The sequence below is a fragment of the Esox lucius genome, chromosome 2, assembly GCF_011004845.1.
Source record: "Esox lucius isolate fEsoLuc1 chromosome 2, fEsoLuc1.pri, whole genome shotgun sequence".
Taxonomy (NCBI): domain Eukaryota; kingdom Metazoa; phylum Chordata; class Actinopteri; order Esociformes; family Esocidae; genus Esox; species Esox lucius.
The window spans coordinates 27979967-28005293 of NC_047570.1; the positions used below are offsets into that span (position 1 = coordinate 27979967).

Below are 25327 nucleotides of genomic sequence, written 5' to 3' on the forward strand. Positions count from 1 at the left end.
CAGACTGAAGAGGATCACTCAAAAATCCCTGTGAGGACCTCTTACTTGAATCAAATTCCAAATACTATGTTCACTAGCACTAACCCTAATTCTGAGCCTAACACTAGCTCCTAGATGCTAATACTAACCCTTAACCTGACCAACAGCCACTAACCCCAATTACCCTAAACATAAACTTTTAGCTGAAAATAGTTTTTCTATTAATGGGGACAACTAAAATGTTCCCACACATTAAAATGTTCTCCTTCAATAAATATTTTACTATCCTTGTGGGGATATTTGGTCCTGAAAGGAACAGTAAAATATGTAAACATACAGAGAAAGGATAAATACACACCTGTGCAGGCACACAATAAAGATGAACACACACACACACTCATACACATTTATTGGGTCTCTAAGCTGTAAGGGAGGACATCCTTGTTCATCCTGAACCTCTCTGTCAGAAGCAGGGAAAGAAGAGGGGAGATAAATGTCAGGTGTCCTTCCATTACCACAGAGAAAAGCTACATTTCATTCAGCACTCCGAACGCCTCTCCTCTTTCTGATCTCTCCATATCTCAGTTAATGTCACTGCCTCCAGGTTATTCTCACACACTCTTTTTTTCTCTAACCCCTACTGCTCTCTTTTTCTCTGTTCTTCTGACATTTCATGTCCTCTCTTTTCTTCTCCTAACCTCTCCTCTCTTTTCTTCTCCTAACCGCTCTCTTTTCTTCTCCCCCCTCCTTCCATCTTCTTTTCCACTCGTTGTTGCTTGTGTGTGTGTGTGTGTGTGTGTGTGTGTGCTCATGAACAGAACTGTCAGACATTCTACACAGGACAGGAATAACAGTCATGTGAAATTGTAAGTACCTTTTTATTTGGACATATGGATATATAAGCTTCACTTAAGACATTGTTGACAGATGAAGGTAATCTAATTTAACAAATTACACTGAAATATTGTTCTTAGAAATCTACAAAAAAGCAATTTCAAAGTGCATTAGAAAGAAAACACACCCTGTTGCCCTGTTTGGCTGGAATTATTTCATGTAGTTGTTTCTTGTCTTCCATTTTTCTGTCTTTTACATCAACTGAGAGGATGTTTGTCTACTTTACTTTACATTACTGATTCAACTGTGTTATTTGAGGGTTTTCTTGAATGCACAACCCGCATTCACTGTGGGGAGAACAAGTATTTGATACACTGCCGATTTTGCAGGTTTTCCTATTACAAAGCATGTAGAGGTCTGTAATTTTTATCATATGCACTCTTCAACTGTGAGAGACAGAATTGTATGATTTTTAAATAATTTATTTGCATTTTATTGCATGACATAAGTATTTGATCACCTACCAACCAGTAAGAATTCCGGCTCTCACAGACCTGTTAGTTTTTCTTTAAGAAGCCCTCCTGTTCTCCACTCATTACCTGTATTAAACTGCACCTGTTTGAACTGATTACCTGTATAAAAGACACCTGTCCACACACTCAATCAAACAGACTCCAACCTTTCCACAATGGCCAAGACCAGAGAGCTGTGTAAAGATATCAGGGATAAAATTGTAGACCTGCACAAGGCTGGGATGGGCTACAGGACAATAGGCAAGCAGCTTGGTGAGAAGGCAACCACTGTTGGCGCAATTATTAGAAAATGGAAGAAGTTCAAGATGACGGTCAATCTCCCTCGGTCTGGAGCACTATTGCAAGATCTCACTTTGTGGGGCATCAATGATCATGAGGAAGGTGAGGGATCAGCCCAGAACTACACGGCAGGACCTGGTCAATGACCTGAATAGAGCTTGGACCACAGTCTCAAAGAAAACCATTAGTAACACACTACGCCATCATGGATTAAAATCCTGCAGCACACGCAAGGTCCCCCTGTTCAAGCCACCACATGTCCAGGCCCATCTGAAGTTTGCCAATGACCATCTGGATGATCCAGAGGAGGAATGGGAGAAGGTCATGTGGTCTGATGAGAAAAAAAAATAGAGCTTTTTAAAAAACATGTCTAAACTCCACTCGCCGTGTTTGGAGGAAGAAGAGGGATGAGTACATCCCCAAGAACACCATCCCAGCCGTGAAGCATGGAGGTGGAAACATCATTCTTTGGGGATGCTTTTCTGCAAAGGGGAAAGGATGACTGCACCGTATTGATGGGAGGATGGATGGGGCCATGTATCGCAAGATCTTGGCCAACAACCTCCTTCCCTCAGTAAGAGCATTGAAGATGGGTCGTGGCTGGGTCTTCCAGCATGACAACGACCAAAAACACACAGCCAGGGCAACTAAGGAGTGGCTCCATAAGAAGCATCTCAAGGTCCTGGAGTGGCCTGGCCAGTCTCCAGACCTGAACCCAATAGAAAATCTTTGGAGGGAGCTGAAAGTCGGTATTGCCCAGCGACAGCCCGAAACCTGAAGGATCTGGAGAAGGTCTGTATGGAGGAGTGGGCCAAAATCCCTGCTGCAGTGTGTGCAAACCTGGTCAAGAACTACAGGAAACGTATCATCTCTGTTACTGTAAAGGTTTCTGTACCAAATATTAAGTTCTGCCTTTCTGATGTATCAAATACTTATGTCATGCATTAAAATGCAAATTAATTACTTAAAAATCATACAATGTGATTTTCTGGATTTTTCCATCACTCACAGTTGAAGAGTACCTATGATAAAAATTACAGACTTCTAAATGCTTTGTAAGTGGGAAAACCTGCAAAATTGGCAGTGTATCAAATACAATGTTGGCGTTGGGTTTTGGTACATATTAGTGTTGGCATCGGGCCAATTGTCACTTGTCATCGTGGCCAAACAGCTCCAAAATTTGAATCATCTGTCTAAAACACTTTGCTCCAGTAGTTTTGATCTTCACCCAGGCAAAAATTTTTGCTCTGAAACCTGGATATATTGCTCAGCATTAATGGTGCCTTCACAGATTTGCAAGTCACCCATGCCATGTGCACTAATCACAGATGCTGGCTTTTGAACTGTGCGCTGATAACAACCGAGATGGTCCCTCTGCTCTGTATTCCGATGGGATGCAGCGTCCTTGATTCTCAAAACGAATTTAAAATGTCGATACGTCAGACCACAGGACAGTGTTACACTTCGACTCCGTCCATCTTAAATGAGCTTGGGGTGGCAGGATTTCTGGATCTTATTTATATATGGTTTCTTCTGTGCATGGTAGAGTTTTAATTTGCATTTGTGGATGCAGCGACGTACTGTGTTCACAGACAATGGTTTTCGGAAGTGTTCCTGAGCCCATGCAGTGATGTCCACTACAGAATCGTGTCTGTTTTTAATGCATTGAGATCCCCAAACTCTTTGCAATTGTACACTCACAGAGTGATGAACAACTCCCCATCTTTACTTCTGAAAACTCCTCTCTGGAAAACTCTTGTTATACCCAATCATCTTACTGACCTGTTGCCAGTTAACCTAATTAGTTGTGAGATGTTCCACCATGTTTTCTTTAGTCTTACCCAGTCTTTTGTTGCCCCTCTCCATGCTTTTTTGAAATGTGTTGCTGGCATCATATTCAAAGTGGGATATATACCTTTCAAGAAACAATAACAACAATATGTTATCTTTGTACTATTTTCTAATTAATATAGGGTTCAAATGATTTGCGCATCATTGCAATCTTTTGTACTTGACATTTTACACAGTGTGCCAACTTTTTTAGAAACAGACTTGTATATCGCCAGTGATCTGGAAGTTGTCATACAGTGGGATTGTGTTCTTTGAATTGCTTGGAAATAGTATTGTAACCCTAAAGATAATTCCTTTATTTAACTCCTCTATCACTCCCCACACTGTCATTCCCTCCTCTCTTCTACCTTCCCTTGACACCCTCCTTCCACTTTACTCCTCCCTCCCTCCCATAGATCGATGTAACTCTGTTTTGAATGTCACTGTCTGACAGAGGGCATGCTGTGCCTGGGGACGCACACTGACTCTTGTCCCCGTCCCATTAACCTGAAGTGGCGGGCATGAAGATATGCTTGGAACTACCCCCCGCCCCCCCCCCCCCTACATACTTGTCTTGATGAAAAAAGAAAAAAAAAACATTTTGTAGGGAGTTTCTGAGTTAAAATGGAGTGCTGCTTTGCTAACATCCAAAAGTCACTGGCTCTCTTTCCATTAACCTGCTTGTTGGAGTCCCTGCAGTAGAGGCTCTCACATGAACGTCTGAGTGTTGACGTCTGTGTGATTCTGTGCTTCTGTCTCCTGTGGGTGAGAGGAGCAGCCATTGATCCTCATCAGTCTCCCTGAGCAGCAGAGGGTAAAGGGCACATGCCAGTGACAGGCCATCGATAGCCTGGATGATGTGTCATGTTTTTAATAGTCATGGGCACAGTATGCAGAAGGAACATTATTAAAAGTTCCTGCTTGACAAGGCTAGAGAAACCAATACAAATTCAATAAATATGATTCAAAATAGATAATGTAGATTATAATAAAAACAATTGAACCGTGTCTGTACTAATTACCACAGAACGTGTACAGAAATACTTACACGGTGTGTGTGTCTAGTCACACGTGTGTGAGAGCATTTGTGCCAAGATGAACAGTCAGTGTAGGTAGTCAGAGCAGTGTTCAGCATTCTGATGGTTTGCAGATAGAAAGTCTCTCCGAGCCTCTTCGTACGAGACCCTGTGTTTCAGTAAAGTACCTGGCTCAAAGGCTGTAGGCGAGTGAACAGCACGTGATTGGGGTGTGAAGGGTCCCTGAGAATTCTGCAGGTCTTTGTGAAGGATCATGTTGGTCATACAATGCCCTCCAGAATTACTGGATCCCAAAAAGAAGGAACAAAAAGTCTATGAAAAGATTGCTGTTTATTTGTGAGCTTGATTTTATACTCAGAACAATTCTGGATAAATCTAGCCTTCAAATTTAAGTAGAATTGTTCAAAGAAAGAAATGTGTAATTAATGAATATTCTTTCCAAAAAACATGTCTCAATTTAATTGGCACCGGAAATTAACGAATAAAATGTAATGGAGTTATCTTTTTATTGCTAAATACATTTTCTTTTCCATATTTTTTTAAATTGTTTTCTTTATTATTTCTTATTCATCAGAACAGTTTAGAATAGCACTTTTCAAACTTAAGAGTAAAACAGCTTATTAAAACACGTCACTATATCCACTTCATAAAACCCTTTGTTGTTTGCACACGTTTTCTATTTGTTTAATTATTACTATTTAGAGAACATTGTGCAAGTTTAGGGAAAGCATCCATTCAATATATAATAAGTAAAACAATTGCAATGTACAGTAATCGGGGGGAAAAAGCTAAAACTACAGCATATGCACCAGGAATCTCTTGTGCTAATAACTAATGCCTAGAATTAAAAGTGCTGATTTTAAAAAGCAATTGTTGGTTTCAGGGTGCTTTCTTTGGTTTATTACTTTTCTGTACATTTACTTACATGTACTTATCTGTAACTTCACACTTATGTATAAAAATATGTAAAAATGTCCCCTAACTGTGCATTTATTTCTGAGAGTGTACAATGAAGCTTCAGCGTCCTTCACTAACATTGGGAAAAACAGGTTGTAATTTTTATTAACTGTTGAATCTTTAGAATTGGATCTTTCACTGAAATTATTAACAAGAATTTAAATCTTAATTAAAGTAAAAGAATTGTAGAAAAAATTACTTATTATCTTAAAATAAAATAATTTACACCCTTTCATTTAATACTTTGTGCGATCTCCCTTTGCCAATATAACAGCTCTGAGTCTTAAAATATGTAATGAGGTTCTATTTCATATTGTCTCACTCATTTTACTTTGCAAGTTTACTACTTAAAGGTTTGATTTTTATGAATATTTTGAATGAAATACCAATAGGAAATACAGCAAAGAAAAATTTTCCACAGCCTGTTTTGCTCATATTTACCAAGGGTGCCAATATTAGCAGAAGACACTGTGCAATACATGCTGCAAGCTAAAGCTACGATGTATTCTACAAGCTACAATATATGCCGCAAGCTAAAGCTACCCTGTATGATACAAACTACATGCTGCAAGCTATAACGTGCATGCTATAAGCTACAATACATCCTGCAAGCTAGTAATACATGATACAAGCAAAATCTACCATCTACAAGCTACAATACATGATACAAGCTAACTCTACCATGTATGCTACAAGCTTCAGTTCATGTTACAAAGTAAAGCTCCTGCCAGACACCTGCATGGCCAGTAAACTAAGGAGCCATTTAAATAAAGCCGTAGTGTAAGATTTCCATTCCTCCAGTGTTTGAAAGGCTTCCACTCCCCCACCAAATGAAGTACATCTAAAATGAGTGCGCTTGGTCAGGCTAGTTGTAGGGGGTTAAATAATGCATTGAGCTGCTACCATCCATTACATTAATTATTCATGAGACTAAATGACGTTCATCATCTCATTCTCCATTCAATGGTCCCACACATAGACGTGGCCTGGACTCTCTGAATGTGTGTTGCATGTCTTTGTTGAACAGCTTGGTACCCTGTCAGTTTCCGACCTCTGAAACATACACACAGCTGTCACGAACATGTGTGGTCAGTCTCTGTGACTGAGACATACTAGGTGATACTAAACTCTCTGTTTCCTGTTCACATAGTTATTTTTCATATGACCCGCTGAGGAAAGAGTGAATGACAGAAATATGATGTTTTTTCAGTGTTTTTCTGTGGAATAAATAAAACAACATACACAGCCCTTTGGGTACAATGAGACTAGCTTAAGGGTAATGTTAACATTCAACAGTGTCATCAGGGTTAAAGAGCCCTAAAACTCCCAAAAGAATACACAAACATTCACGCCTGACAATACAAACCACACATGCACACATACACAAGCCTGGACACATTACACACTCAGACTAGTCAGATCGTAAAAGTAGTTTTAGCACTCTACTCCTCAATAGTAGCATGGGCGGAGAGTTAATTTTCCAGTCTAATAAATGCACTGTCAGAACAAAGATAAATTTTCAAAACGAATACCTTTAGCCCTGGCAGACATACAGACAAAAAAATGTAGTTAAAGGGATAGTTCACCCAAATTCAAAATATTACATATCAGTTTCTTATCTTGGATGAGACATTTGCCTCGCCTTCTAAAGCATTAGAATTTGAAAACCTTGCCAGGGAACTAAAACCAAGCAATGGATTTCTCTAATATCTTGTCATGGACTGACTACAGAGTGAGGACTTTAATGTCTAATTTATTCATTTGGGTGAATTATTCCTTTGACTTAAGAGAAAGTGGCTCTGTATTTCAGTCTACATTCAGCTGAAGTTAACCAGACACCAAACTCACTTCACTTTACAAACTTTTAGAAGTTAGTGTCAGTAGTGTCTGATGTTTTACAAAGGCTGTAACACAATGGTACCCCATTATGAGGAGATGTGTTGGAGAAAGAGTTTTAGTGCTAGGACAAAATAAAAAAGTAAGAGAAGGGCGCACCACAAAACACTGGCTGAGGGTTTCCTGTGGCACCGCACACACAAACACACATACAAGCACACACAGACAAAAAATACGCACATGAATGCTGAAACCCATGCAGGGAACACACATGCGCCTACTCTGGGAATCAGTCACTCTCTGTCGGGCAGTAAGAAGTTGAACTCCCAGTAGTGGGAAACATCATTAGCAAGAAGCTGGTGTAACGAATGCTAGTGGGCACTCTGGCCTTTGCCCTTGAGAGACAAGCTGACTCCTCTTCTTTATCCCATCCTCTCCTCATCTCCTTTCCTTTGGCAACTGACTCCTACCTCTCACTTCTCTCTCAACTCTGCTCTTCTCTACTGTTGGCTGTTTCATGTGGATCTTTTGTTAGCCGGCCCCTGGTGTCAGGCTGTCCGGCGGCCCTGGTTTAAATGCTACATCCTCAGTATCTGGATCATAGCCAGCAGCTGCTCTTAACCTGCTCTTAATATTTGATAGGATTGTGAAAATATGAAACTCTCATAGAATCATAGTGTAGCAGGACTTCAGAGTCAAAGACCACTTCATAACTGGCATGACAAATAATTATTTAGATCTCTGTGACCACGAGAGGGGGGGGTGGTTGTGGGAGAGTGGAAGAGAGAGATAAGGGGGGAGGTCTCTGAAGTTATAAAAATGTGTACATACATGTGAAGAATGACAAACTCACTGTCCCCACATACATACATACTCACACACACTCTTTCTCTCTCTCTCTCTCTCTCTCTCTCTCTCTCTCTCTCTCCTACGATAAATTCTGTCCTGATGATGATTAACAACACACAGAGAGCAAATTCTACCTACATGGCTGTTTTTACCAAGACGTTTTTTTCAACTCCTCTCAGACCTCATTGATTTCCATAGAAACTAATTTCTGCATGCCAATTGTTGTTCTAATTACAGATGTATGAGCCTCATATCGAGGATGTCAGTGTGGAGAAACAGCGCTGTCCAGTGATTTGATCGATTACTTTACAAAACTCTTTGTGTTTATATATTTATATACTGTATACACCTTCATCTGCTTTGCTGTTTGTAGAAATAAATGGGAATGCATACCTTGAATGAAAGTCTGTTAGATGGGCTGACAGATGCAGTGATGTACTGGTGCTTACAAAGCTCAATGCTTTGTGTGTGTTTATATGCTTTGTGTCTGTGTATCTGTGTGTTTCTGTGTGTTTCTTTGTGTGTCTCATGAATTTAGTAGAAAGGCCATACTGATAGCTCTCCTACTCTTCCACTCCAGCAGTCCAAGACATTTTCTAACACATAGCTAACCACCACAGTCTAGGTTGAAGCCTTTAACATGCCGTTACTTGGTAAGCCCCAAATGGCCCAGCAATGCTTGAGGAGCGTGATGCCATCAGAAGCTGGGATCTCCTGGTCTCATTGTGCTAGAGCAACTTCGTTAGGCAGTTGGAGAGCTTGCAAAGCTAACTGAGGTCATCAGGGCAGTGAGTGAGAGTGCCATCACGCTGCTTGACCAACGTGACTTCCTGGTTGGAAGACCAGTGTGGAAAAATGCAGAAAGGCTTGGCGTGGATGGCTAGGCGGAAGACTTACCGCTATCTCCATCTGTTATGAATCTGTTGGTAGTCGGTTTGATGACCCAGGGTTGTAGATTCAGTTTGATATTGAGGGGGGATAAAGAAGAGGGAGGTTAATCATTTATACAGTATATATTTTAAATAAACTACAATCCATTCCACATCTAGATATATTGTTATTCTGCTGTGCAGTTATTTAAGTTGCATTCATCAAACAAATATGTATGTTTATATATATATATATATATATATATATATATATATATATAAATAAACACCTCAAATGTTTTTAAATAGTTGATTATACCTTTTCATGTGAGAACACTGAAGAAATGACACTTTGCTACAATGTAAAGTAGTTAGTGTACAGCTTGTATAACAGTGTACATTTGCTGTCCCCTCAAAATAACATAACACACGCTGGCAACAAAAGGGAGTACATCCCTAAGGGAAAATGTCCAAATTGGGCCCAAAGTGACAATAATTTTCCAGCACTGCCTTAACCCTCTTGGACATGGTGTTCAGCAGAGCTTCACAGGTTGCCACTAGAGTACTCTTCCACGCCTCCATGATGACATCAGTCATTCCGCTCCTCCACCTTCCGTTTGAGGATGCCCCACAGATGCTCAATAGAGTTTAGGTCTGGAGACATGCTTGGCCAGTCCATCACCTTTAACCTCAGCTTCTTTAGCAAGGCAATTGTCGTCTTGGAGGTATGTTTTGGGTCGTTATCATGTCGGCCCAGTCTCTGAAGGGAGGGTATCATGCTCTGCTTCAGTATGTCACAGTACATGTGGGCATTCATGGTTCCCTCAATGAACTGTAGCTCCCCAGTGCCGGCAGCACTAATGCAGCCCAAGACCATGACACTCCCACCACCATGCTTGACTGTAGGCAAGACACACTTGTCTTTGTACTCCTCATCTGGTTGCTGCCTCACACGTTTGACACCATCTGAACCTATTACGTTTATCTTGCTCTCATCAGACCACAGGACATGGTTCCAGTAATCCATGTACTTAGTCTGCTTGTCTTCAGCAAACTGTTTGCAGGCTTTCTTGTGCATCATCTTTAGAAGAGGCTTCCTTCTGGGATGACAGCCATGCAGACCAATTTGATGCAGTGTGCTGTGTATGGTCTGAGCACTGACAGGCTGACCCCTCACCCCTTCAACCTCTGCAGCAAAGCTGGCAGCACTCATACATCTATTTCCCAAAAACAATATCTGGATATGACGCTGGTCACGTGCATTTAACTTCTTTGGTCGACCATGGCAAGGCCTGTTCTGAGGGGTACCTATCCTGTTAAACCGTTGTATGGTCTTGGCCACCGTGCTGCAGCTCAGTTTCAGGGTCTTGGCAATCTTCTTATAGCCTAGGCCATCTTTATGTAAAGCAACAATTCTTTTTTTCAGATCCACAGAGAGTTGTTTGCCAGGAGGTGCCATGTTGAACTTCCAGTGACCAGTATGAGGCTGTTTGAGAGCGATGACACCAAATTTAACACACCTGCTCCCCATTCACACCTGAGACCTTGTAACACTAACGGGTCACATGACACCAGGGAGGGAAAATGGCTAATTGGGGCCAATTTGGACATTATCCCTTAAGGGTGTACTCACTTTTGTTGTCAGCGGTTTAGACATTAATGGCTGTCTGTTGAGTTATTTTGAGGGGACAGCAAATTTACACTGTTATACAAGCTGTACACTCACTACTTTACATTGTAGCAAAGTGTCATTTCTTCAGTGTTGTCACATGAAAAGGTATAATTAAATATTTTAAAAAATGTGAGGGGTGTACTCAGTTTGGTGAGATATTGTATATACGTATAAGAATGACTCCAATATTAAATTAAACAAATATATATATTCTTATAGCTCCCTCCCCATTTCATCAGTTTGATAAACGATGTCAAAACTAAAACAGTTTGTGTGGACAAATGAATCCAGCCCTGATGGTTATTGGTCTTGTCGTGGCATGGAGGGTACAGCTGTGTCAGCCCCAAATGACTCTTCCATTTAAAATAAACATCTGGTATAATCAATACAGATGACTGGAGAAGACTGATCTGATTAATTGATTCAGGCTCATGCCTGTAATACTCAGACATGAAATTGAAATTAATTAGGTCTGCAGTGGCTTTTAGCTGGTGTTTGTCTCCACCTGTTGGTCAATGGTTGGAATTACATTTGAAATTGACGAAATCATTACCAAGTTTTAACCAAGTTTTCTTATGACTGGATTTCAGCCTCCTGAGACTCAACCGAGTTTCAAACATTGCATTTCCCTCCATGTCACTGAAAGTATAGATTTGATCCCTGTCATGGTGATAATAATGAGTTTTCTCTGGATACCAACAACTCTCCTCTGTAAAAAATGTATACAAATTATTTCTTTCTACTCAACAGACTCTCCAGTGACTACTACACTCCTACCTTCTCCACCTTCACCTCCATCAGAAGTGTCATCCACTTCCTATCCTGAGAACCCTCATCAAATCTCTGATGACCATCAGGAACATTAATCTCAACAGCTCACTCAACTTCATTCACCAGACCGGATCCAGAGGCTGGTGCATATTGGATCTGCTCCACCTGAGGTGGATGATGGGTGGATGTCAGACAGCGCTGCCTGGTCTCCGCTGCCTTGTTGCTCGGGTGATTTCCTACATCCGGTCAGTAGCCTGCAATATCAATCTTGTTTGTTAGTCAGCTAATTCGTTCTAGGATGTGCAGACGAATCCATTCGTGTTGTGCAAGCATTGTGATAATCCAAATCACTTTTAAACCCTAAGTGTATTTACAAATACTCAGGAGTGTGCTGACGCTGTAGTGGTGCTGTTACTGCTAGATAACATGTGAGGACCAAATACAGAGTTTTGTCTGCAGTATAATCCTGCCGTTTAATTAACAGATGACAGTTTGGAAGTGGCTTGAAATGGTGAGATTAGTCTTATGAGTCTCTTTGGGACAGATGGTTGACTGCTGAGGGTCACAGCATGGGAAATTAAACTGTTCAGGTGGTGTGATTTTAAATTTTTGTTCAGCTGCCGCAATAGGTACATCTGCTGGTGTGCCCTTCCTGGTGGTTTCTGGGATTTCGTACTCCTCCGGGATAGGATGGTCTCTTGGAATTTGAATGATTCAGTCGAATTCACAGCTCAGCACTGAATCTCAGGAGGGACAAGTTGGGATCCACCACCATGCTTCACTGCGTGTATCAGGTTGTTTTCTGTACGTCTGAATTTTTACAGAAAACACTCCTCTGGTGTATGCTGCCAAAAGGCTATATTTTAGTCTGATCAGACTATAGAGCCTTGTTCCAATTAAAGTTCCAATGACTTTTGACAAACTTAAGGTGATTACATTTCTGGTTTGGCGACAGCAGAGGCTTTCATCTGGCAACCTTTCCAAACAACGTCTTGGCATGGAGGTGGGGTCTAATCGTACTTTGTTCCGCAAGATGTAACCACCCGCTGCAATTCTCTGCAAACTATAATTTTGGAAGATTTGTTCCTCTCTTGAGCTATCCTTCTCATTGTGCCCACGTGTTCTCTTCCACAGCTACAACTTATTTTCTTAATAATGGCTCTGATAGGGGAGATCAGTCCTTTGTTTATGAAGTGCCAAGGACTGTATACTGCATGTTTTTGAATAAGGTCATTATTTCTAGGTGATGTTTTTTTTTTCTTTTCTTTGCTCAATAAGAGGTTAGATTAAAGCTTGTTTTAATTTCATACTCAACTGAACCTGATTTGATCTTTTTGTAATGAGACAAGGCTAAAATTATGAATTGGAGAGCAAGACATTTGGAAGAAATACAAAACAATTTTTTATAGAATATTTGTACAAATATAAAGTACATGTGCACATTTTCAGATTTGTACTTGGTGAAAGGAGGTCCCTAAGTAACTTATCATTAGGACATTAGATATATCAATTTAAGTCTGCAGCAAAAGTAATACAATCACAACAATAAATTATTCTTCCCTGGATTCACTGTCTCTAGCTTCCATAAACTGTACACATACAGACTCTGCTGGAGCTTTGTGCAGGGGTTATGGTGTACACACACAATGCCGTCCATTAAAGGCCACGAAAATGACTGATCTGGTACTACTGTATGTCTCTCTGCAGGCCGAATATCACACTCACTTCACCGTGTTATCTCTGGTTGGCATGCTTCTGCACTTCCCAGCACAGGGAAATAAATCACTTCTGACAGGTTTGTTGTCCACAATAACTGTTGGTTGTCTAGTCTTTGAGAGTCAGATCAGAGTCATGTCTCCGCTGATCCTCTTCTCAGAGACAACCGCAGTCTCTTAACATAGCTGAGCCAAACAGGTTTCTCAGGGCCCCCGAGTGGTTCAGTGGTCTAGCTCTCACAGACCTGTTAGTTTTCTTTAAGAAACCCTCCTGTTCTCCACTCATTACCTGTATTAACTGCACCTGTTTGAACTCGTTACCTGTATAAAAGACACCTGTCCACACGCTCAATCAAACAGACTCCGACCTCTCCCCAATGGCCAAGACCTGAGAGCTGTGTAAGGACATCAGGGATAAAATTGTAGACCTGCACAAGGCTGAGATGGGCTACATGACAATAGGCAAGCAGCTTGGTGAGAAGGCAACAATTATTAGAAAATGGAAGAAGTTCAAGATGACGGTCAATCTCCCTCGGTCTGGGGCTCCATGCATGATCTCACCTCGTGGGGCATCAATGATCATGAGGAAGGTGAGGGATCAGTGCCAAATTACACGGCAGGACCTGGTCAATGACCTGAAGAGAGCTGGGATCACAGTCTCAAAGAAAACCATTAGTAACACACTACGCCGTCATGGATTAAAATCCTGCAGCACACGCAAGGTCCCACTGCTCAAGCCGGCGCATGTCCAGGCCTGTCTGAAGTTTGCCAATGACCATCTGGATCATCCAGAGGAGGAATGGGAGAAAGTCATGTGGTCTGATGAGACAAAAATAGAGCTTTTTGGTTTACACTCCACTCGCCATGTTTGGAGGAAGAAGAAGGATGAGTATAACCCCAAGAACACCATCCCAACCGCATGGAGGTGGAAACATGATTCTTTGGGGATGCTTTTCTGAAAAGGGGACAGGATGACTGCACCGTATTGAGGGGAGGATGGATGGGGCCATGTATCGCGAGATCTTGGCCAACAATCGTCTTCCCTAAGTAAGAGCATCGAAGATGGTTTGTGGCTGGATCTTCCAGCATGACAACGACCCGAAACACACAGCCAGGGCAACTAAGGAGTGGCTCCGTAAGAAGCATCTCAAGGTCCTGGAGTAGCCTAGCCAGTCTCCAGACCTGAACCCAATAGAAAATATTTGGAGGGAGCTGAAAGTCCGTATTGTCCAGCGACAGCCCCGAAACCTGAAGGATCTGGAGAAGGTCTGTATGGAGGAGTGGGCAAAAATCCCTCCTGCAGTGTGTGCAAACCTGGTCAAGAACTACAGGAAACGTATGATCTCTGTAATTGCAAACAAAGGTTTCTGTACCAAATATTAAGTTCTGCTTTTCTGATGTATCAAATACTTATGTCATGCAATAAAATGCAAATTAATTACTTAAAAATTATACAGTGTGATTTTCTGGATTTTTGTTTTAGATTCTGTCACTCACAGTTGAAGAGTACCTATGATAAAAATGACAGACCTTTACATGCTTTGTAAGTGGGAAAACCTGCAAAATCGGCAGTGTATCAAATACTTGTTCTTCCCAATGTATATACTGCCCCGGAAAATATTAAGAGACCACTGCACCTTTTTCTTTCCTTTCCAAAAAAGTAAAAAAGAGAGATTTTGAGTGAGGAACAGAAAGGTTAAAATTAAGAGACCACTGCAAAATGAATGCTTCTGTTCCTCACTCAAACCTTTCCTTTTCAACTTTTTTGGATGCAGTGGTCTCTTATATATGCAGTGGTCTGTATATATATATTCTAAAATAAAACATTCAATGTCATTTTATTTACAACTAAAGAGTGGTTCTATACATTTCAAAAAGCATTTGCTTGATGATGGAGGCATTCTGTACTGTTATTCAGATTGAAAGCAATGCACTGTTGCTTTAATTCAGGTTACGTCCACTAGGTGGAAGCAAATTGCGGAAATTCTTGCTATGCAGTGGCAGTGCATGGTTAAAATAAATGGGAAAGACATATCGTAACCTTCACCGGAAGCAGCAGATAATCGAGTGGTATAGATGGAGTATATCAGAAAGACAAAGGTGTTACTATTTGCTTTCTGTCTTTTTGACCAGAATAACTTACATTGGAATGACACTCTTTGTACCAGTTTTATGTAAGGAACCTCCTTCAAATATCATTCAGATTGATTTGTCATATCCTAACCCTTTTTGGCTTCAATAATAATATTATCTCTCTTTTTTATCTGGTTCTCTGCTATCTGTTTTAAATGTTTTAAGGCACTAATCATTTGTCTTTATGTCTTGTACTTCATTGTTTGTAGGCCCATTCCACATGTAAGATGTCCTTGAGTGTCTTGAAAGGCGTCCCCCAAATAAAATCTATTATTGTTATTATTAAAAGTGTCCTAAAGGATATGAAATGAACTATGATTTTCAGTTATATTTGTCATGGGTGTCACGGAGCACAGAGTCAACTCCTTCAAAGGCAAAAGTGTCCAAATTGTCATGATAATAATACAGGCCCACAGCTTTAATTAACCCAAGCAGTTCCGCTTGCAGCTATAAATCAACTTTTACTCTGTACATGTTGCAAGCAATGGTGCAGTGTTGTTGTGAGCATCCTGGGGGCACTTTATTCCAGGCCAAACAGCTTGACAAGCTGAGCCCAGTAGGGTTTTGATGTATTATGATTCGATAGCACCATCTTGCAGGGACTTTTCCAGTGTCATGATGTCTCTGTCGTATACTACTTGTCGGGGGTGATTTATGACTGAAAGCGGTAAAACAGGCTCACGCCAACTGCACTCAGGTCATTACATTATTGTATGGTACATTTTACAAACAACAATCTGGCTACCAATTAGCTACTTTGTTGGTGATGGCTTCTTTAACTTCAGGTTTCTTTTCAAAACATTTAAATTATGTATGCAGTTTTTCTGCCATGGAATTGCTTGGATGTACACAAATAAAATAATGGTGTGTTTGTATATAAGTTAATTAAAATATGTAGTGTGCTGATTGGTCAGCTCGTCCTTTTCTACACGTGCTTTGCATCATACTTAATTGCAATTGATTTTAAAATCATTTTGAGATTATGTGAAAAAAAAAGAAAAACAGATTTTCTCCAATTTATGCTTAGGCCACAAATGAGTATAGCAGAAGTAAACAATATTAGTTTGGTGTGTGTTAAAGGGGTAGAAACATAATAACTGAAATAAGTAACTAAAGTTAATAATTCATAAGCTGTGCTATTCTTCTCTCCAATTTCCTCAGTAACAATGTTTAAAATATTAAACAAAAACAAGCCAGAGTCAAAATATGGCCGCATTTAAAGGGGTGAACTTTCAGTTTCATTGGTCCAGTGCTCAGTGCAGTGTGGGTTTGAATCTGGCCTGCTTCTCTTTCCTGGACTTTCTCCCCCTTTCATTCAAATAAAGCATAATAATAACTGAAAGTGCATCGCAAAATATGGGTGAACAGAATGAAATTAGATTTTGACTAGTCAGGTATTTAGTTGTATACCTTCAAAATATGTTTAAAATATTTAATTGATCCCCGAATATTCAGTTAAGGTACAAAGCTAAAAGTACCTGACTAGTAAAAATCCTGACCTTTGGAGCCATCATTGCTAATGAATAAATTAAATATGTTGTGTATCACAATAAATTACATTTATTTTCACTTCAGAATTATACAGTTTTAAATGTGTGAATGTACAGTTCAGGTATGACAATTACATACAACAGTTTGTGTAAATCAACAAGCTCTTTCTTATTGACAATACGGTATCATGGGTTATGAAGACATGTCCTCCTGAAACATCTTTATATCTCATTAACATTGAAAAAGTTACAAAACAGCTTCTAATATGTAATACAAATATCACAAAACACGCAATAACAAAACACACAAAGACAACATATTTACAGTCTATGAGAAATGAATTTGGAACATAATTTGCGATTAGCCCTCAAACCCATGTATCACAAATGGCATCCTGTTCCCTACATAACCCATGATTTTTACAGAAAGGTAAAGTACTACATAATGGCCATATGGGACTGCAATCGATTGTCTGAGCAGTGCTCTAAGGACTGCTTCTTGGTCTGATGTCGTGGGAGGAATTTCATGGTGAGAGGCTCCTCCTCTACTGGCTGTTGTGATAGGTTGTTTGTCTGTGGGAGGCGGTCCAGCCTCATACCGTTATGAGGACACACGGAGTACCGTGACAACAATGTTACCAGGATGGATTTCATCATCACCATTGCGATGTGTTTGCCAACACAGGACCGAGGGCCCGAACCGAAGGGCTGAAAGAAACGACTGGGTACCTGACCGAAGGAGAAAAAGGGTCAGGGACATGACTAAACACATTTACTCGCAGACTGCAGACACATTTCTCCCTCTGATTTTATTGTGGTCTTACATTTTTCTTAAAGTTGTCCATACTAAACTCATTGGGCTTGAAGAAGAACTCGGATCTGTGCATGCGGCCCGTGTTCAGAATTATGTTTGTCCCCTTTGGCACCCGGTAGCCATCGATGATATCCTCAGACAGTGCCTGGCGCATGGTGAAATCCACCACTGGATGGAACCTCAGGGATTCGTTGATGAAGCTTTCCAGGACCCTTAAGTCCTGCAGGTCAGAGTTCTGGAGCTCTCTACCACCTGCAGAGAGGAAGAAGAAGGGGGTTACAAACTGTACACTTTCAGTATAGATTAACAGACCAGAAACATGAGTTCCAATGTTTCCAGGAAATGTACCATATCATGAAAATGCAGTCTGGGTTTAATGGGTCCACACTCACATCTGACATTAAAGACAATGCATTAGTTTTTGAAGGAGGGTCTCACCTAAAACAGTGTATATCTCTTCTAGAAGCTGTTGTTCTACTTCCGGGTTCTGTTTGAGCAGTAGCAGCATGAAGAACACACTGACAGAGAGAGTGTCTGGAGCTGCTATTAGCATCTCCAGCACACACTGCCTCACATTCTCTGCAGACAGCTCTCCATTGTTCTAAAAACAGACACACATATCCCATTTGTTGACTCACTTCCACTGCTCAGGGTATGTAATCATACACTTCCATGCTCTAACATCCAAACACAAACAATCGTCACAATCTAATTTAAATGAATGTTGTCCCGTGGACAAAGGCAAGAGATCATATATAGTCCATTACATTTCAGTCAATTCAGGAAGTAAGCTGAGATTCCATGAATGCATATTACCTTAATTGAACTGGAATTTACCCTATCCTGGTGAAATCTGATTTTAGGACTAGCCTAGATATAGTTTGCTCAGTGGGCTAAGGCATTGTAATGACTATGCAAAGGCCATGGGCTTGAAATAGTGTCAGCAAGGGCAAGGTTTGGAACTGACCTGTGCATAGATAAGGTCTGCTGTGAAGTTGATGAAGTCCAGTTTGTCTGCCTCTTGTAGAGCACGTCTCTTCTGATCAACCAGAGTCTCTATAGCATCCTGCAGCTCCTGACTACATCACACAGAATAATAGACCTATGCTTAATCACCTTAATCGAAAGTACACTTACATTTACTTAGAGTACTTAGGCTGCTGGTGGTAGACAACCTATAAGTACATTAAAAGCAAATGTCTACATCAATATGCAATAGGTGGTGGGCCTATGATGAGATGTGTGCGGTAAGCATAGAGTACAATGTACATGGATTTATTGAGGATACACATATTCACACTTCCACTTTAACATATCTAAGGAGATGTGCAGAGTTTTGACTGCAGCTTTAGTGAAGCTATTTAGTTTACTGTCTGGAGGTGGCTTGTTGTGATGGCGATAGTATTTTTAGTCTCTGCGTGACAGATGGCCATTTGCTGAGGGCAGTAGCAATGGGAAAAGACTTGTATGTGTATATTTTCTAATTAGAATGAATGCCACAACAGAAGTTACCTCCAGGAGAAATAGATATTTTTCTCCTGACTCCATATTAAATAAATGAACCGTTATCGTTAAACGTTATACATTCAGGAAATTCATCCTCCCTCTACTTGCTTGACTCACGCTGCTCTTCTGTTTTTCTGCTGGATCCAGTCCAGCTTGAAGTAGATATCGGGTTTTATCAGCACCGTCTGCCATGTGTCAAAGTACTTCTGAATCTTTTGCAGCAGCTCCTTCTCTAAAGGCATCAAATAACAATGCAGTTTTAATTATTAACTCTACATGTTATAGGCTTTCATAACCTGTAGTGTTTTGATATCGGCCCCTTTGAATTTATGGGCTACCAATTATAGAGACAGAAAGCTTTACTAATAAAGTTTACTAAATGTATATATAAATGCATATTACAAGGAATATATTATTATGGTATTCTTTAGGATTAAGTATGTGGTGTGGCTCACCCTTGAGAGGAACCCCAAGAAACAACCTGTTTGAGATGTCCACTACTGTACACCTTAGCAGATTTAGGACATCCACCTGTCCACCTAAGAGTGGGTCCAGGCCCTGGAGATCATCCAGGTGTGTGTTGGTGGAGGAGATACACACCTCTACTGTCCTATGTAGCCCAGGTCCTGTTAGAGCTGAAACATACACCGAAGACTCAGGGCAGTGTAGATATTGTGAGTAACAAGCATGATATTAGACACCTGTGCTTTTCAAACTTCTCTACTAGTATGCGTGGAGGAGAAGACTAACGGGTTATTAGAAGCTTCAAACATGTTCTAGTGTCTCGTGTAGGTTTCAGTTGGTTTCCAGTTAAGACCTTGACAACCAGTTGATAGGAGCTTCTCACTATTCAGACTCACCAGTAAATGGTTTCCATCTGTATTTAGTCCATCGCATTGGAAAACGATCAACAGAAATGAGTTAATAAGTCTGTTCTATAAAGTGCCTAAAAAGGGTTGTCAGACTTCTGACAAATTATTTACATGATTGAATTACAAATGATACATTGAAATGTTGTTCTGTTTGATATTCTATTTCAGAACATTGACACTCAAATTCAATTATTCTACTTTGGTTTTATGTTGGAAGATATTTAATGAGGTAAAAATATTTAAATATGTTTTTAAATATGTTTTTTTAAATATTAAATCTCAGTGCTACGGAAGCTCCTGGTTTACTTTGAATCTGAAAGCAGATGAAGATAGATGACAGACATTACAGATAAGCTAATACAAATGGATAAATCACAATATGAGAACAAAATAATGTCAAAATGGTTGGGTATTCCAGTGAACACCATTGTATTAATAGTCAAGATGCTTCACACCACCCTGACAATGCCCAAAATCTGAATCAGAAAAAGATTTATAGACAAGCATGTTTCACAACGAATGAGGAATTTGCTCTTGCTGTTGGTGCAACAGTTAATACAAAATAAATAACGGAAACAAAAACAAATAAGAACAGTAGACTGAGAATAACACGAGTTTAACACAGAATTAGACAGAACATTTTGCGCCAGCTAACCGAAGTAGGCAGCTGCAGCGCCATTCTAGGTATGAAAAAGTCCCTCAAATCTCACCGCTCAAGGATACTTGTGAAAAAACCACAGAGGTCAACAATCCCTCTTAAGGCGCCACAGAAATCAATGGCGGAGAGTGGAGTTTTAAGAGCTCTGCATGAAATTGGGTTACATTGGAGAGTTAGCAAGACAAAAGCTATTACTGCTAAAATACAATCTGAAGGCATGAGAGTGACCTATCTGTGAAGTGGGAAAATGTTTTGTGGTCAGATGTGACCAAGACACAATCAGGGAAACAAAAAGGGTGTTTTAATGGTGGCTGGGATGGAAGGAGGAGGAGGGGTTGGGGCTGGGCATGCAGGTAGGTATGTAGGGCAGGGCAGACAGGACAGCGGGTAGGCAGAGCAGGTGGCTGACAGGCGGGCAGGTGGGTAAGGTTGATCTTGGTAACGGGGAACAAACAGGGTTAGTTGGAAGGAAGAACTAACTAGGGCTCAAACTATGGTTTGGAGCGACCGTGAACGTTACTACCAAGTAGTGAATAATAACAATCTAGTGCTGGACGGACGGGAACCAGGGTATATATAGGCAGGCTGATGAGGGAATGAATAGCAGGTGAGGAGACTTGAGAGGCAGTGGGGGAAAGTCCCACATACACGGACAGACAGGGGAGAGAGAAAGCCTGGCACGGACTATGAGGAGGTGGATGCGGAGGGCGTGACAGAACCTTTTTTGCCAAGACTCAAAGCTGTATGAGTGGAGCAAACCTGAAAACTGCAAAACCTCAAAAAACACGCCATCCCGACACTGAGGTATGTTGGTGGCAGAATCATGTTGTGGGGATACTTCTAATCCGAAGGAAGGGGGCATCTTGTTGACATTGCAACACGCATGGATAGAGCAAAATACTAAGAATTACTGCAGAAGAACCTGCTACAGTTTAGAAGCATGGTTAAAAATGACAGCGGGTCAACTATCCCAAGCGCAAGGCCGAAGCAACATTGGAATGGCTCAAGAACAAAAGGGTGAATGTTCTACAATGGTCCAGTCAGTCCTGATCTTAATATCCTATTCACAACCTGCAGTGCTATATGAAAATCACAGTCCACAGGTTTTGTCGAACCAACCTGAACTGGAAGCAAATCTGCAGGAAGTGGCAGTACCTAACATAAGTGTACAGGGGTTAATTACAAAACCTAGGCAAGCGACTTTTTTCAATTTGTTTTACAAAATAAAACCCATCCCACCTGAAAATAATAACGATTGTCAGAATCACCATCTGAAATCCAGTAAGAGAAAATTGCTTTTGAAATGCTTTTTGAAAGGCACTGCCAGATGATGGATGTCTTTTGAAAGAATGACCCCAGAAGGCACCTGATCGTCTTAGGTTTTTCTCAATTGACTCATTCATAGTTGAATGTTTCACCTTTAGTGAAGTAAGTGCGGACCTTCTTCCACAGAGTCATGTTGCTGTTGAAGATGATTCCTCTCTCGTCCATGCCCACACAGCTCAGACCCTGCTTGCTGCCGAACCGAGAGGCGTAGCAGCCCTGTTTCAGGACGTGTTGCACGGCAGAGCAGCTGCACACAGGGGGTGGAAGCAGTATTATTCACTCTCCCTCGTCTACATGTCTAGATTTATGGACATTTGTATGTGGTCAAGGTAACAGGTGGATTCTACAGATGTTTTTGAAAAGATGCTATTCAAACATCTCAGTTCACACACTCTCTGTTGACTGATTGGGCTGGCTGATCTATTTGTTGTGCCTGATCCGCTGAGATTGATAGATGTGTCGTGACTGACCTGCTGAGTATGATTGTCTCCTGTCCGTTGATCCAGACTCTGACAATGTCCCCATATTTACTGTTGTAATAGTTACTGGCAGAGCCGATACCTGGATACAGAACATTCATTTAATATCATTATGTATATAATTTTTTATATATCTCAATCCTAATTGAGCTTGCAGGTCTATTTCATGTTATAGAAGTTACCTGTCCATATGAACCTGAGGTATGAGAGGAGAGGACCCACACCAAGATAAAAGGAAGGACCTGGCATAGCCAACACAGAGTGGGAGGGAAAGGTTACATAACTCAGCACTGCAAGGCATTTCATTGCAAAGCACAAAGTAGCATAGCATAACATGGCATTACATTAAATAACTGCTTAGTGTAACAAAACTTCCATTTCATATTAGATGCCTATATACTAGTCTTGTAATCTACACTCCTGGTATGGATACAACACGGCTTGAGCTCGAAAACAAAATGGAGAATAACTAAAATATAGTTGAACATAAAGGCAGATTATAATTAAAGTTGTTGTTTTCAAAAAGGAATGAAAACAACCACACACTATTGTCACTGAACTGATAGAAAGCTCTTGTCACTTAATCACATGTTAAGATAACCGTGGCTATGCGTGATTATGCAGGATAGATGAATGATGACACAGTATTTTCACTGACCTGGTACAGAGCTCTTATCCGTGTGAGTCCAGGCAGCCAGAAGCAGAGACAGGAGCATTAAGAGGGTCCCAGTTGCCACTGAGACGCTCTCTGACACAGCAGCAGTGGTGTTCCGTGTCCTGGGCGCCAACAGGTCAGCTATGCTGGGGTCCAAGCGTACCGCCGCCATCACACCTTCACACATCGGGGACAGAACGTCCATCAGCACACAGAATGGACGCAGTGAGACAACACCCTCTCCAAACCCGCCACCAGTGGACCGCTGCTCCCGGATGTTGAGGACAGTTAGAGTTTCAATTGGACCGATTTGATACACGCACTTAACGTAACGCAGCGATGCACACTCACATCACTGGGCTCTCCTGGAGTCTGAGTTACTGTTCAACTGTCCCCGCTTCTCTTATAGTCAGCGGGCCTAGTTATAAGCCAGGTCAGGGTAAAGCAAAAGTCAAAACAAAAAAGGGAGATTTTAAACAATTTCTGTGTAACCTTGTATCTTGGAACACCGCCAACTCATAACGGCCTTGAATAGCTGATGGCCTGGTTTGTTACACAGGCGTGTTTTGAGGAGTGGTCTAAACAGTTTCTACATTAAAGGCCCTACCACTGACCCCTGACCCCTGACCTCTGTTACTACAGCTGGAGAGTCTGTCCTCCCCCTCCTCCAACAATGCAGAGAGGAGTTGAGAAATAGTCGAGGGCTTCAAACAACTGTGTTGTTTTAGTATTGTCTGGAAGAGAGGAGAGAAGAGGAGAGTAAAGCATGGGGCGTGTAAAGCATGTAGAGAGGGAGAGGAGAGCAGACGATATAAGAATGTAGGTGAGGAGACGAAAGGAGAGGGAGGAGCGAAGCGGAAAGGAGAGGACAATAGAGGAGACGATGCAGGAGATTTGTGTCTCAGACTGGAGAGGGAGGTTCTTTGTTATGGAAGTGTTATCTCTCTCTGCAGTCTATCTTTCTCTGCCCCACTTCTCAACTTGATATTAAATTGTACTCTCCCTGTTGCATCACTTACAGACTAGACTTGTATCTGGTAAAGAAAGAGAGAGAGGGAGCTTCATATCATCATTTTGATATGATATTTTGAAATGGCAAAGCGTGTTTGTTGTCAATAGACGTTTTAGTTAAATTGTCTTCTAATTCTGCGTGTATATTACCTGAATTTTTGTTCCGTTTATTTGAAATCCATTAATAACAAATTCTTATTCACAGTCACAGTGTTTGTCAGAAATGATGAATATGACAACAGAGAGAACTGTTGGATATGTTCAATAGTTACAGTAGGACACAGTAAAGGTGCCAGGCCAATGGTTAAGCTGCATGTATTTTTGATGTGTTTGTGCAAATGCTTTCCTTTGCATTCATGTTCGTGCATGTGCACATAATGATATTTATTTTATTGAAGAAATAAAGGGGTGACGGTATCTGGTCCTGTGAAGCTCAGTTGGAAGAGCATGGTGTCTATAACACCAGGTTTTTGGGTTGGATTTCCATGGGGAACCAGTTCGAAAAAAATAATGCACTCTACAGTGTAAGCTGCTCTGGACAGCAGGTCAGCTAAATTACTACAATGTACAGTAACCAGCATTGCTCTTTCACCAGCAGTACTACGTCCAGCCTGTAGGTGGGAGCATAACTGTACTCTCAGAATGTGATTGCAGTTTCCCCAATTGTTTACACATTAAAATTGGAACTTGAAACACTGTCACTGAAACCTGAAACTCATGTACCAAATCCTTAAACCAAGTCTGCAAAATTACAAGCACAATTCCACAATTCCTTCTTTTTTAGCAAAACACTACCCACAGTTCTCTACATTAGGCACAACATTCAAAACTAAAATCTCTTTAGTCCCTTTGGAAAGCAACACCAATCACAATGCTAAGCTCTACACACAAATCCTCACTGAGGTGTAAACACTAGTTGCTGAATTGTTCACTTAGAACTATAGCAATATAAAAGGCCACAGATGAGCTCTCCTGTTATGGTAGAAAATGGAAGTTAATTGTGAAGCAAGAGATAGTGTGAAAGGAGTGCAAGTGCTTGTCTACATTGGAATGTGTATTACAGCGGAACCAAATCCGGAAGAAACAGGTCTCCAGCATGTCATTTTAGCAAAACTAGAGGGTTAAAGAACAGCCCTGTGATTATGTGCAAGTAAATACTATACTGTTAGTTTACTATCATATCAGCACTGTATAGACACATTACAGTATTACAGTCCTGTGT

General features: G+C 40.9%; 1 protein-coding gene and 1 long non-coding RNA gene across 2 annotated transcripts; one reads left to right on the top strand and one right to left on the bottom strand.

Annotated features, from left to right (window-relative positions):
- The first annotated feature begins 779 nt into the window (after positions 1-779).
- LOC109616602 lies at positions 780-12305 on the top strand. The gene is made up of 3 exons (XR_002197798.2): positions 780-845; positions 11426-11691; positions 12064-12305. It is a non-coding gene; the product is annotated as an uncharacterized LOC109616602 (long non-coding RNA).
- A 4634-nt stretch (positions 12306-16939) lies between these two features.
- On the bottom strand, positions 16940-23456 carry LOC105022679 (aromatase). Its single transcript, XM_013136724.3, has 10 exons — positions 23098-23456; positions 22622-22681; positions 22431-22521; positions 22053-22207; positions 19560-19739; positions 19222-19336; positions 18566-18677; positions 18037-18199; positions 17609-17850; positions 16940-17513 (listed from the first exon to the last, which is right to left on the bottom strand). The coding sequence occupies exons 1-10, from the start codon at positions 23297-23299 to the stop codon at positions 17223-17225; spliced, it is 1611 nt and encodes a 536-aa protein (XP_012992178.2). The 5' UTR covers positions 23300-23456; the 3' UTR covers positions 16940-17222.
- Between the last annotated feature and the right edge of the window lie 1871 nt (positions 23457-25327).

Coding starts and splice junctions, on each gene's coding strand:
- LOC105022679 (XM_013136724.3), bottom strand. CDS start 23,299: ATGGACGTTCTGTCCCCGATGTGTGAAGGTGTGATGGCGGCGGTACGC. Junction 18,678..19,221: donor CAGAAAAACAGAAGAGCAGC/GTGAGTCAAGCA, acceptor TGTGTGATGTAG/TCAGGAGCTGCAGGATGCTA. Junction 17,514..17,608: donor TGGACAACTTTAAGAAAAAT/GTAAGACCACAA, acceptor TCCTTCGGTCAG/GTACCCAGTCGTTTCTTTCA.